This window comes from Nanorana parkeri, unplaced genomic scaffold (assembly GCF_000935625.1).
Source record: "Nanorana parkeri isolate BGI_ZX_2015 unplaced genomic scaffold, ASM93562v1 scaffold1222, whole genome shotgun sequence".
Taxonomy (NCBI): Eukaryota; Metazoa; Chordata; class Amphibia; order Anura; family Dicroglossidae; genus Nanorana; species Nanorana parkeri.
The window spans coordinates 91545-104507 of record NW_017307490.1 but is presented as its reverse complement, the minus strand read 5'-3'; the positions used below and the strand labels follow the sequence as shown (position 1 = coordinate 104507).

Below are 12963 nucleotides of genomic sequence, written 5' to 3'. Positions count from 1 at the left end.
CCCAGCCACAAATGAACGGATCTGATAAGAAGTGCAGGAGCATCTTTAATTGTTATTGTTAATGTATTCACTTTGGTGGTCACAACACGTTCACTTTAAAAAGGGTTTTCCACTTAAATGAAAAATGTCAGATCGTTCGTGCTGAACAGGAACAAAAATCAGATCTCCTCCACTTTGATATAGTGATGCCTTGGTGCCTCATCATATTGTAATGGATAGAATAAAGACTGTCATTGACAGAAAGACTACAAAGAGGACTAAGTGATCCTCCTGTTCCGATAGTCATCCCCACATACAGTTTCCCCAACTCATTTAGGAGAGTCAAAGAATTCTGAATCTGAAAATGGCCAAAGAATAGTCAGGCTTCATCTACCAAGACAGTATAAACAGCTATAGGAAAAGGCTCCAGCAGGGATAAAGAGAGGGACCCCAGAGTGTTGGCGTAAGGTAGGGGGTCCCCTTTCCACTAGAAGCATTACACGACTGTAAGCACAAAAAATATGCAGTAGAATTCCTTTAATTCGGCTACCTGAACCCATCCTGATGGATTTTCAGAATTTAGAAAATGCTGATAACCCAACCTATGACCTGGATAAAATTATACACAACATTTTTAATGTACCATTGTGTGGTGCCGTAAATATTACAGAATTGTCACACCTACCAAAAATACAATAGGAAAATGCCCCCAGGAAAATATTATTTTCACACCCAAATTACTGAAAGTAGCCTAATAACTTGGATCATATGAGAATTAGATACAAGCTCGGACCAGTGCATGCTGAATTAAAGAAATTCCACTGTAGTGTAGGTAGAAAAATATTTTGTTGGGAAGGAAGAAGTGATATCCATTTTAAAGAAATCATATCTTCATAAAAATACATTGAAAGTTTGTTTGTAAAAAGATTTTTCCTATAATAATAATAAAAAGTTGTTTTGAGGTTGCAGTGTCCCTTTAAGATGCCTAAAAAAAAAACGATCACCCGTATTAAAGTTAAATCAGTAAATAAATTCCATGTACAATATGCATGTTTCTAGTCCCAAACCGCCAGCATCTGAAGAAATCCATACAAACTAAAGCCATCTTGAAGGGGAGATTCTAGAGGCTGCTCTCCTCCATACTTACGTCATCATTTAAGAGGATAATGATGATAGGATAAGGCAAAATTCCAATATTACATCTGGACAGGCACAGACTGTCCTGTATAAACCACTGTGTTCTGTTCCCAGCATTTTCTTTTTTCCAGACCCAAATATCCATTTTACTTACTTGTATCCAATATCCTTTAGGTCATGTATATTTGTATCAACATCAGGAGTAGCCTGCCTTATATGTTTGTGCAAATTAAAGTCGGTCAAGCCTTGTCTATGTCCCGCAGAAGCTATATTTAATCTATTGTGATTTGACGAGTAGTGATTCCTATGAACATGACTGCAATCTTCATCATCTTCCTCACCCTCCAGAACAGTGTCTTTTAAACCACATAGGGGTAATGATTCAATCTCAGTGCCTGCTTCTAGCTGCCGGGGGCTAGGGGCAGCCCGCTGTTGGGTCCAAATGCAAGGGGAAACGTCACAGCTAAGATCCAGATCTTTACTGCTGGACATTCGAGAAAGGTACAGCTCTATGGTATAGTACAGGGACCAAAATACAGCAAAACAGCCCAGGAGCATAAGAGTCTGAGAAGGGAAAATCATTATGGTTAAACAGGAAAAATAAAAAAACACTTAGAATTGTTCTAACCAAGTTATGCTTTATAATAAGTTCATTAGTTTGCCTTAGGGATGTCCCGATACCAATTTTTCAAGACCAAGTACTGTCCCTCATGTACTTGCCGATACCAATTACCGATACTTTTTCTTAAAGGGACATGTGACATGTTTTCTAAAACAATACAGACTAATGATTTTAGGGCAGTTTCTCACCAGGGCTGCGTGCATTGGAGGTGACAGGTTCTCTTTAAGGTGACATTAGGGGTCTTTTAGACCTCTAGTGTCACCTTTCCATTTCACTGGATTCACCGAATGTAAATACAGCAGGCAGTGGCTGGGAGCAATAGCCAGCCTGCTATTGGGTATTTTAAATTGCAATAACCAATAGCAGGCTGTCTATTGTTACAGGTGTCCATTCCTTTTCCACTTGATGAAACGGTTTGCTTTAGGTGATATATCTCAGTGTCAGCTGTCCGTGCTCCTTATGCATTTAATAATGCCCTCACCAGACGTACACAATGAAAGAAGGTAAGGGCCGTTCTGTGTGAAGGCAAGATTTACAGCTTCCCTCCTCTCCTACCCCATGACCACACAGAACGGACATTCTCTGCTTTCATTGAGAGTGAAAACTTCTGTGTATGCCAGGTGATGAGTGCATTACTAGGGAGCCTGCGTTTGGTGGAGAGGTATTCCGAGGGAGGGGCTATGTGGGTCAATGGCCGAGGCTAGTTGAAAAAAATGTATCAGTATCGAGACATCCCTGGTTTGCATTGTTTTAGAGTTATGACTAAGTAGACTAAAGACTAGGAACCACCATCTTTGTGATGTTCCTGCAACATTCCCCCTCATCTTCCACTATAAACCCGATCAGTGAAATCTCATATGCGTGTAACATTTATTAAAAAATAATGGCAAGTTCTCATTGGTGGAAAGTCTAACATTAGGAAGCAAAGCCTTGCCTCTACCATGATGGCCACCTCTGCATAGAGATAAAGCATGGCATGGTAAGTCAGTAATGGTAGAAAGATCAGCTGCAGGGAGACCACTGGTAATGCTAGGGGCCAGTCCTTTGCACTCCACTTGTCTTTTCTTGGGCACAGCTTATCTCCGCTCGTCATTTTTTGGGCACAGCTGAGAAAGTTCCTTTTTAACAAACTAAATATCACTCAGTTTTGCATCTTTTTTTCAAGTGAGTGGGGACAAGTCAACTGAAAGACTCAGTGGTAGTGAGGAGCAGTAGAACTCTACAAAGGAAAATATTCATCATGGGTCGCTGTTGGTAGCTCTAGATTTACTCATCAGATACTATAAATCATCCTATGCTCAAAATGTTTATATGAGAACTTAATGAAAACTCCTATGTCAGGTTTGTAAACATATGCTTGCCAAAGAAACCCTTCTGAGTTTAACAAGTTTACACAGTAATGTCAGTGGGACCAAAACGCAACTGACTGAGGTCGGTAAGCATAGCTTTGATGTCTTAAATGTCTTCTATAAAAAAACTAAATAGCTGTTGATGGAAGTCTACTCTAAGAATAAGGAAACATTTTAAAAATGTGGTATTCTGAGCACAGAATAATTTGCAGTTATGTTTTAGACCAGAATTATAGTTATTTCATATACTGCAAAAGTATACCTGCACACAGATAATGAATTGTAGGAATGTCCCGAAACCGATAAGTATTGGGGCCGATACCAAGTATTTTCACATGTACTTGTACTCGTTAAAATGCCCCGATTCTTATGGCCAATACCGGCCCATTACATTTTTAAACTGCAGCGGCTGCAGAGTTTCTGCGCTTGTGGGGACCTCAGCAGCCTGCTTGGGCCCTGGCAGTACCTGTCTGGTTCTATATCTCCTGCTCCTCCTTCCTGGCACAGGCACAGCCATGGACAGCTCAACACAGCACAGTACAGCCCCAGAGGCGGCACCCGCCCTGATCAACTCTTCAAGCATAGCCACTGCTCGCAGAGCCCTGCAGAGATCCACATGTTGCCTAGGTGAGATCCCAGCCTGGGGGCATGTATTGTGCTCTGTGGACAAGTATTTAGCTCTGGGGACATCTAGGATTTAGCTCTGGTGAGAAACTGCCCTAAAATCATCAGTCTGTGTTTAAGAAAAAACGTCACATGTCACTTTATGAAAAAGTATCTTAAGGCAAGTATCGGAGGGAAAGCACTTGTACTTGGTCTTGAATAAGTGGCATTGTTACATACCTAATGAATTGTCACAGAAGTGAATCCTATTTATGCAATTTGAGCTTTAAAAATTGCAGTAAGATAAAGAGAATGTGGTGGGGAAATAATGGATAGGTATTCTTGGAATATTACTCTTCTTTTTTTTTTTCTATCCAGCTCTACCCCAGTGATATACTTTCCCACATAACAATCATGAATTTGACATACAGTGATTACTAATCATGTGACAAGGTAAAAAAAAAAAAAGGTTACATTCTTAAAGGTTCTTACCCGCAGAGTGTTATTAGTAATGGTGTAGCTTTCTTGTTCAGAGATCTCCAAGCCAGGAGGACAAGGCAGAGAAAAATTCCCATTAAGGAACTGACCACTCTGAGCGAGCTCCACAAGCCTATTAAACGGAAACCAAGGTTATACATATTCATTCATCAGCTTTTATAAAGCTACTCCTAGTTAGTCACCTGTAATGTTAAGAACATTTTGAAGCCTATCCAAGCAGCTTCATTAGTTCTAATGAGTGGCAGGGACATATTGCATTTACAGCCACATGAGTTATTCAATCACCTTCATCTGATCACTGAAATGTGTAAAGACAGATGGTGATTGTTCAAGAACAATATGGGAAGTGGGAAAGTCTGTTCTAATTCCATAATCTTACCCCATGGTGTCGAAGTCTGGGATAGTGTCAATCATTCAATTTACATGGCTGAAGGTGTGAATTGTCAGCCCGACAAGTTGAAATGTTAAAATGGCATTATGTGTGGTTGAAAGGGGGTGTCAAAGACCTCAACCCTGTTAAATCATGGCCGATCCAGATGGTCATCAGGCGTATTCAAAGCTTAAATACATGTTACTAATAGATCACATAGCCAGTGACATATTGTGATTGTGTGAACCACAAGGACCTAGCTGGTCATTATTAACCCAGTGCTGCTTTTCTCTCTTCTTATTTGAGCTATGCTGTACATGGGATTGCAAAAGGATGTTACCAGTTCAAATTCATGTACTTGCACTGCTCACATCACATAAAAAATAATGATGTATTAATAGAGAGTTGCATTCATTTACACCTTTTATCCCTGCCCAGAGAAGTTAGAAAGCTTATCCAAGAATGCATAGACAGTGCTCACAATTATAAATGCACACTGGATAACAGAAAAGCTAAAAAACATTTGGTATTTGAGTTTTGTACCCTGGATCCTGCAATGAAAGCAAGGCGATGTAGCTTACAACCGTGAATGCCCCTCACTAAGCAAAGCAATTGCTCCCATACAGTATCAAGATTTACATTTCCTGTTACTGCTATTTATTCACCTTCTTCTTTCAGCGACATCTTCAGCTGTCCAGGAAGAACCATAAAGCGTTAGCTGCCAGGTCTGAAAAATGCCTTTTTTAAGTGTTTCGTCTCCTGTACAGAGTAAATACACAGTCATTAGATGTGTCAGGATGCCACTAACAGATCTCACATATGCAAGTAGATACCATCTGCCAAAGCTTACAACAATGAAAACGTACCTAGGTCAGTTACTAGCAGCCTATACATTCCTTCAGCATTCTCTCCCCAACAACGAACTGTTGAAAATGTCCAGTCAGAAAAGCCACCTGGATCACTTTAAATGAAAAGGATATTAATTATATAACAGGCACTTGTCAACAGAAAATGCAAACGCTATATACTCTAAGATGTGTGAACAGTAATTTTAATGCATTATCTTTCCCCATCTTTCCACTCAGAAACCGCTATACATACACTATACAATTTTACTTCAGAAAAACGAAGATATTTTAACTGGTGCTCAAGAAGAAATGCACACACATTGACGGGAATTTATCAAAACTGGAGCAGATTTGCACTGCAACCAATTAGCTTCTCCATCTCATTTTCAAATCTTACTTGAGCAAACTGAAGAGAGAAGCTGACTGGATGCCATGGGCAACTGCTCCAGTTTTGATAAATTCCCCCCATTGGGTTATGTATTCCCCAAATGAATGCAGTTATTTCTGTGTGTAAATAAAAAGCGATTGCAGAGGAAGCCAGTGAGAGGTATAAGCTGCGGGCCACTAAACCACCGGGATTAAATGAAAGAGCAGATTTGCTGAATAAATAATACAATGCTTTGTGGACGCCAATATAAATATCTTTGTGTTTTGTGCATACAAATATATTTTTAGATTCAAGAGAGAAGCCAGGTAACCGGAGATGTGATCACTCAGCAACAAATATACATACTTGTCTATCTTCCTCGTGGCTCCTATAAGGGAAGACACCCCACTGGGACAATAGAGTTGCATCTGCAAGTTCCCACGTCGTGGATGTTTAATAGTCACCGTCACTGCTACATGCTCCAATGCCCTCATTCCAGAGAGCAAGAGGTCAGAAGCAGTCACTAGAAACAGATAAAGAGGCATGTCATAAAGAAAGAAGGGTAATGCATGGGTTGTGAATCAAAAACGGGCTGATTAAAAAAAGTAAGGGAAGATGAAATTTGACGAGAGCAGGATCAATGGATTGAAAGTGATAATGCTGATGATGAAGTCAGTCAGTGCAAAGCAAAATGGAGGACAGAGAAATAAGGTCCGCTTTCATTTTTTCTCTATTTTTCATGTTAAACTGAATTTTTATAGTTTAGTATCAAAAAAGACATTTCAAATAATGACACCATCATTTTTAATTTCAGTTATAATTTCCCAGCATAGGAGATAATTACATTGTGAAAAAAAAGCTATACTTTTATAGTCAGTGAGTAGCTGGGCACCTTTATCTGCAGTGAGTAAGACTGAGGGTTTCCTGTAATTCTAGCTGGTGCCGCCGCTGTGCATATTGTCTTTAACTCACACAGCAATATTTGGAGGTTTTGGAACATCAGATCAGATTTTGCTGCAACATTCCAACTGAATTCGGGCCAGGTCTTTATTTCATTTTTTTTTATAATTCTGCAATTTTAGACTTCCTCTCCACATACTGTAGGTTTAGTGTTTCTCTATGAGAGAGCTTTCAGTGAGCAGTGGTTTCTGCCTTGCTAATCTCCTGTATATTTTATTTGTGCAATCTTTCTTGTTTGACCAGTTAATGTAAATTAATCAGAGTCAGTTACGCAATTCCCTGGATTTTGATCTGGTTTTCTTTCCTAACTTTTTATTGATTTGGTGCCCAGTTCACAGACCGCTGTTTCAAAGTCTATCCAGCTAATAAGCATGGGCTCCCATAAACAGGTCAATAAAAGTGATGTTCCTGATTTCAAATGGTGGGGTCAATATACTAAATGCTCACTTTGCAAATTAACGTTTACTTAGCTTTACTTCATTCAATGACCTATGTGAAAATTCACTTTGTAAAGAATACTCAATCATGTGCAAGGAAAATGGAACAAACAAAAACAAACAAAAAAAGCAGGAGATTTGCTTGCACATGATTGGATGATGGAAGTCAGCACAGTTTCACTTTATTCACTAAGCCAAGGGAAAATTATTTTTTGGTGACAATGAATGAGGCGACGCTGCTACCAAAAATCCTGTTTTTATACATTTTTCTTTGAATATGATTGCGCATTCTTTACAAAGCAAACATGATCTACTCCTTTAGTAAATCAACCTTTCCGTTTACAATTATCAGGCCATTTTTCCTCTCCTTGGGGTAAACCCATCACAAACCCTAGCAACGCACAGAGTCTATGATGAAAAATACATAAGCAGAGGTTACCTTCAGTGGAAAGCACAAACCAAAATGATCAAAACAGATCCAAAGATCCAGGCAGCTAAATTTATATTAAAATCTTGTCTTTTGCCGTAAGCTTGCCCTCTCTTTTCCTAAGTCCTCCTATTAGGGTTTATTGGATGCCTGACCTCACTGACCAATACGAAGGCTCAACAGGTGGGAGAAGTAGATAACTGCGTAAAGCTTTGGGTGCCTTCATCTCTGGATCTGGAATGGTTGGGCAAGCTGTTTTCTATGCGAGTAACCTCTGCCTTTGCATGTTATGCTCAGTATAAATTACACAGGCTTATAATAGGGTTGCATTAAAAATGATTGTGAGGAAGTTGGAGTTGCTTATTAGCAGACATGGAGATATTCACACTTGTTGGAAGATCTTCCAAGCCAGTGGGACATGGTCATCAACCCTTTTACGAATCATGCAAAGATGATCATCACAGGAAGATAAACGACAATTTATAAATATTAACATTGTATGACTGAGGAGAGTTACTGGTGTAACTTTTATTCTCCCCCCGGCTCCATTGATATTATTATTAGAACTGATGAAAATGTTGAACCAAGTTTAAGTAAAACACTGCAATGTACAGAACATTTGAAATTTGGTAAACATTTTTCCCAGCACTGTAGAGTTTAGAATTGGAGGAAACAATCTGTATGCCCGGTCATCAAAAGAAAATATGCCAACAATAAGTTAAAACTGTCTGGGTGCTGCACTTGATAGATTTCTCTTTCAGATGGGAATTCCCATATATGGAGTCAATGTGGAAGGAAGAATGTCTACCTCTGGTCCAATCAGAACAAATGCTAAAACAATTTGTAAGGAAAAGTCAGGTTGACAATAAACAAAGCTGATTAGGTCAATGTGTATAAAAAATAAAGCTTTGCGTGAAAATCTGTGTATCCCATGCAGTGAAAAACAATCAGCCCCTTTTCTAAATGAATAGATTTTTGCAACTTTTAGACATCAAATTTGACCAAATTGGTGAGTAGCCAGTTCACAATGTATATGAATGAAGAATAAAAATTTTAAAAAATACACCAATATTTTTCTGGTATTATCCTTGGTGAGAAACTGCAACCATAGAGGTTAAAAGGGAGCCACCCCTAACATTACTGGAAACAACTGTCCCCAACAGATTCCATGAGCTGCTGATAATAATCGCACATCTCTGCAGAGTTATTGTGGATGGTGCCTTGCATAACTGGCTTCAACTATATCTAAAGCTTAAAAGGAGAACTATGGGGTTAAGGCTTTTCCCCATAGTTCTCCTTTGGGTAACGGGAGAACACAAACTAGCGTCCTCCCGTCACCCTAGGCTCAGTATTCCGCGAGCTACAGCTCGCGGTATACTGAGACGCCGCAGTATACAGCGAGCTGCTGCTCGCGGTATACTAAGACACCGCAGCTGAAGCGGATCCCGACAATTGTGCCGGGATCTGCCCAGCTGCGTGACTGACAGCTGTACCCGCCCCCTTCCCCGTCCGTTCCACCAGTCAGCGCTGGCGGATCGGAGCGGGGAGGGGGGAATCCAGCCCCTCCCCTGTCAAGGTAGAGAGCCGTGACAGGATCGAGAAGTGAGTTAACGCCGGTATGTGTTCGCTCACCTCCCGATCTACTGAGCCGACCTGTGACAGTCTCATTGTCACAGGTCGGCTAGAACTATGAGGTGAGTGGAAAGCACTCACCTCATAGTTCTCCTTTAATCTCTTTTATAGAGTAGGGAAGGATTAAACCTCTGATCAAGTATTTGTTGACTGTCTGTATCTCATTAGGGAGAATTCACTTCCTGCCCCAAAAATTCAACAGAAATACATTGAGGATTTCACCCCATCTCCTGTTCCAGTGACACCTGTAGAATGTTGGATTTTCCATCAGTTTGTGTTCCAGTGACAATGGTCACCGGGGCACACATAGTGGGGGTGACTATAACTAGTCCTAGAAAGCAATATGGGGTTATAATACTCCCCTTCTCGATTTAGAACACAAAATGGCTTTATATGCAGCTGAACTCAGCACCACTCAGTAACAGCAAGGTATTTTAGGCAAAGACAGTTCTCTGATCTTGCTGTAACATTCGCCATGCCTCAGCTGTGCCCTAGCTCCAACACATGGGCTGAGATTCTCCTCAGAGATCATCTATACCCTTGGTTCTCAGCTGGTGGGTCGTGACCCAAAAGTGGGTCGCGACCCTGTGTTCAGTGGGTTGCCGTGTGCCTTCCACTTTTCTAGGCGAGAGTCTCTTAGCCTCCTCCAAGCACAACAATGTCAGTTGTGACGCAGAGCAGCCATTCAGAATATGCTGCCTGGCGTCGAATGTCAGCTTGAGGTGGGTTGGGCTGGGGCTATGGCCACGAGGGAGCTCCATCCCTACTTGCATTGCTTACAGCTCCCTCATGTGCCCTCTAGAGGTGACTGGACCGGAGTAACATCACATTCTGGCTCCCGGCATCTCAACAGGGCGCGCAAGGGAGTTGTACATGCAATGCATGGATCTCCGTCACAGCAGCCCAGCACTAGACACCCGGCTGAGGATGCACTCCAGTTCTCATAATGGCACCCCAAACACACCTCCCTTCCACAGTTCAATCGCCCGCACGGTACCTCAATGCTGTGCGTTCCATTGAAACTTGGGTGACCACTTAATGATCAAGGACAAATGTGGGTCCTGAGGTTACACAGGTTGAGAACCACTGATCTATACTATGAAGAAAGCAAAGATCCCCCCTTGAAAGTAGGCACTATCATGTGTCAGAGCTTATCCAAGTACACAGTAGCCTCTCGATGGTTCTACTGCAGAACTTTCAATAGAAATACGGATATTCTGAAAGTCGGTGTTTGCGCAGGCTAAGGCATGTGACAATTAGGCTAGTATATATGTCAGTCACATACTGAGCACAGAAATGCGACTTTCCTCATAATCTAGAACAAAAACTTCCTGTACTGTACACATTTTAGGTGCAGAATACCCCCAGAAATCTTATTTTCTACTCAATGCTTTTCCAAGAGGTTGAAATCAATTTAATATCATTCACCACGACAGCGCTTTTATTTTTGGTTAGAAACTTTCTAATACGATAGCACTACCCCCCAGGAATACAGTTAGAGCCCCTTTCAAAACTAAGAACTACGGATCTATACCCAAATGGTTGCTTAAAATTATGTTATCAGTCTTGATGGAAAAAAAAAAAAAGTGACAAAAAGTCTTAAGTACTTAAAGCCCTCTTATAAAAATAAGGATGTTGTTGGAGCAGAATATTAAAAGCTTAAAAGAAGAATATTGTTGGAGCAGAATATTACTACCAGATCTCAGCTTTATTTTTTAAACCCCGTTAAAACGTGAGTTTATTGTGATTACGTTTTGTAGTCGGCTAGAAGTATAAATTGTAGCAAATAGTATTAAAAAAAAAAAAAGAACATTACAAGTCCCATGAAAAAGTACCTTGTTATACAGTGTTTTTCACAAGAATGACCTGGAACAATATATATTCATCATGAACACTACAGCAACGGCCCCCATTACCCACCCCATTTATATAATGCCATGTTTCCCCTTCTTTCTTCTTCGATTAGCTTTTTCCTACAGCTGAATTTTCTTTTTACCTTCATGCTACCCCACTCCTTCACCTCCTCCCTTTCCTATTACTGCCTTCTGCGCTCTCCACATTTTACAGGCCAAGTCAGAAGCAGTAAACATTGCCTAAAAAGGACAGAGAGAAAGAAAACTTCAATTCAGCTTGGCAGATGCCCAAACAAGCTGAATGTGCCAGTTGCACCACACTCAAATTTAGCAAAGGAACAGTATAACAAAAAACAAACTCTAACACATGGGGGGTTAATTTGCAGGCTCCAATAATGTTTGAAAGCTGTCCTGTGCATGTCAACTGTCGTTACGTAAATTAGGCAGAGGCGATCTCTAGAAAGAAAACATGATGTATAATCACACTCTGATTTATGTCATGTGTTGACTATACATTCCAAGCTTACCGACTTTCCAACAAATAGATAAACTTGGCTCCACAGCCTGGCTCTTATTATGGGCCGTTTCTGAAACCTGAAGACGTTAATAGAAATCCTTCTATGTCGCACTGTATTCTTACAAGTCTTAGCTCTTCACACGGTTCGCTATATTATTTGCCAGCTGAAAGGTATTTCAGGTTTTGTTGTTTGAAACAGTTCAGCTTAAACCATCTAAAATATTTTGCTTGACCTTCAAAATACCATTAAGATAGAAATATTCTCAGTGAGCCTAGTACCCATTCGTTTCATTCCAAAAATAACATTGCATCTTTGTAAGTTTTGTTTTCCTAATCTTAATACAGCCAACTGTTCCATTTATCAAATTACATGGGTTACCCTTACACTTTGAGGATTACAGAGCCACTACCTCCAGGACCATGCCAAGTTATGGTAAGCCAGTTTGTATCATTCATAAACGCAGAAGATCCTCCAGCTTGATGAAATGAAATCAGCCTGTAATTACATTCATTTTTCTTATGAAGATGACTAAAACCTGTTCTGTAAGTGGGTCCCTAAGCTCCATGTACCGCCAAAGAATGGCGCTAAGAGCAATTTATCTATCCGGCAAAGCAAAGCGGACATAATTCTAACCTGTTAGAAACAAAACTGAGATCTCTGTTGCATACACAGGCAAATATACTGTACTTGGAATCCAAACTGCCACAGAGCTCTTGTAAAGTGTGCTCCTACCCAAGTCTTTGGATGTTAAAACATTGGGACACATATAACAATGAATAAACTGGGAGCAACATCACATCTGGGGTAAGTAAAGTGCTTTTTTTGCTTTGACTTCACTTCCCCCCCCCCCCTTGTTTCTCTTAACCCTTAAGCTGGCCATACACCTTACAATTATCTGCAGATTTGCTGTGGTCAGATGGAAAAGGTGCAACAGATTACCCCATCTACGCTACACTGTGTGGATGGAGTAATCACTACCTGGGCCAATCTGTTGCACTTTTTCCATCTGACCACAGAACATCTGCAGATAATTGTAAGGTGTATGGGCACCTTAAGGTTATGATTTTGCACTTTTCCCTGCCAGTCAGCTTGACACCTTTTATCCTTGTGGCAAACCAAAGGACTTTGACCTAGGAGTAAGGCCCTTAGTATAAATCGAGTTTTCCTCAGAAACTGTGCACCAAGGCACCCTACTCCTACTACTGTTGACACGGGCGATTAAGCAAAACCCATAATAGTTTGCTCATTCCCTCCACTTCTGGTTTCTGAATGTAACTCTGTCTTTTGATTCCTTCTTATGTTTCTATCTCCAACTTCCCTATGATCCTCTAGTTTCAGAGCCATGACCAGCAGGTCCCCTCAT

The 12963-nt window shown here is 40.6% G+C and overlaps 1 protein-coding gene across 1 annotated transcript in view; it reads right to left on the bottom strand.

Moving 5' to 3' along the window:
• Window positions 1–705: 705 nt before the first annotated feature.
• PCSK7 (proprotein convertase subtilisin/kexin type 7) overlaps window positions 706–12963 on the bottom strand; it is a 38228-nt gene continuing 25970 nt past the window's right edge. The window contains exons 12-16 of the mRNA XM_018568638.1: window positions 6140–6296; window positions 5425–5519; window positions 5224–5317; window positions 4183–4300; window positions 706–1680 (exon numbers count right to left, since the gene is read on the bottom strand). Coding sequence (XP_018424140.1) covers window positions 1267–1680; window positions 4183–4300; window positions 5224–5317; window positions 5425–5519; window positions 6140–6296 — 878 coding nt within the window. The 3' untranslated portion in view covers window positions 706–1266. The remainder of the gene's footprint in view (window positions 1681–4182; window positions 4301–5223; window positions 5318–5424; window positions 5520–6139; window positions 6297–12963) is intronic.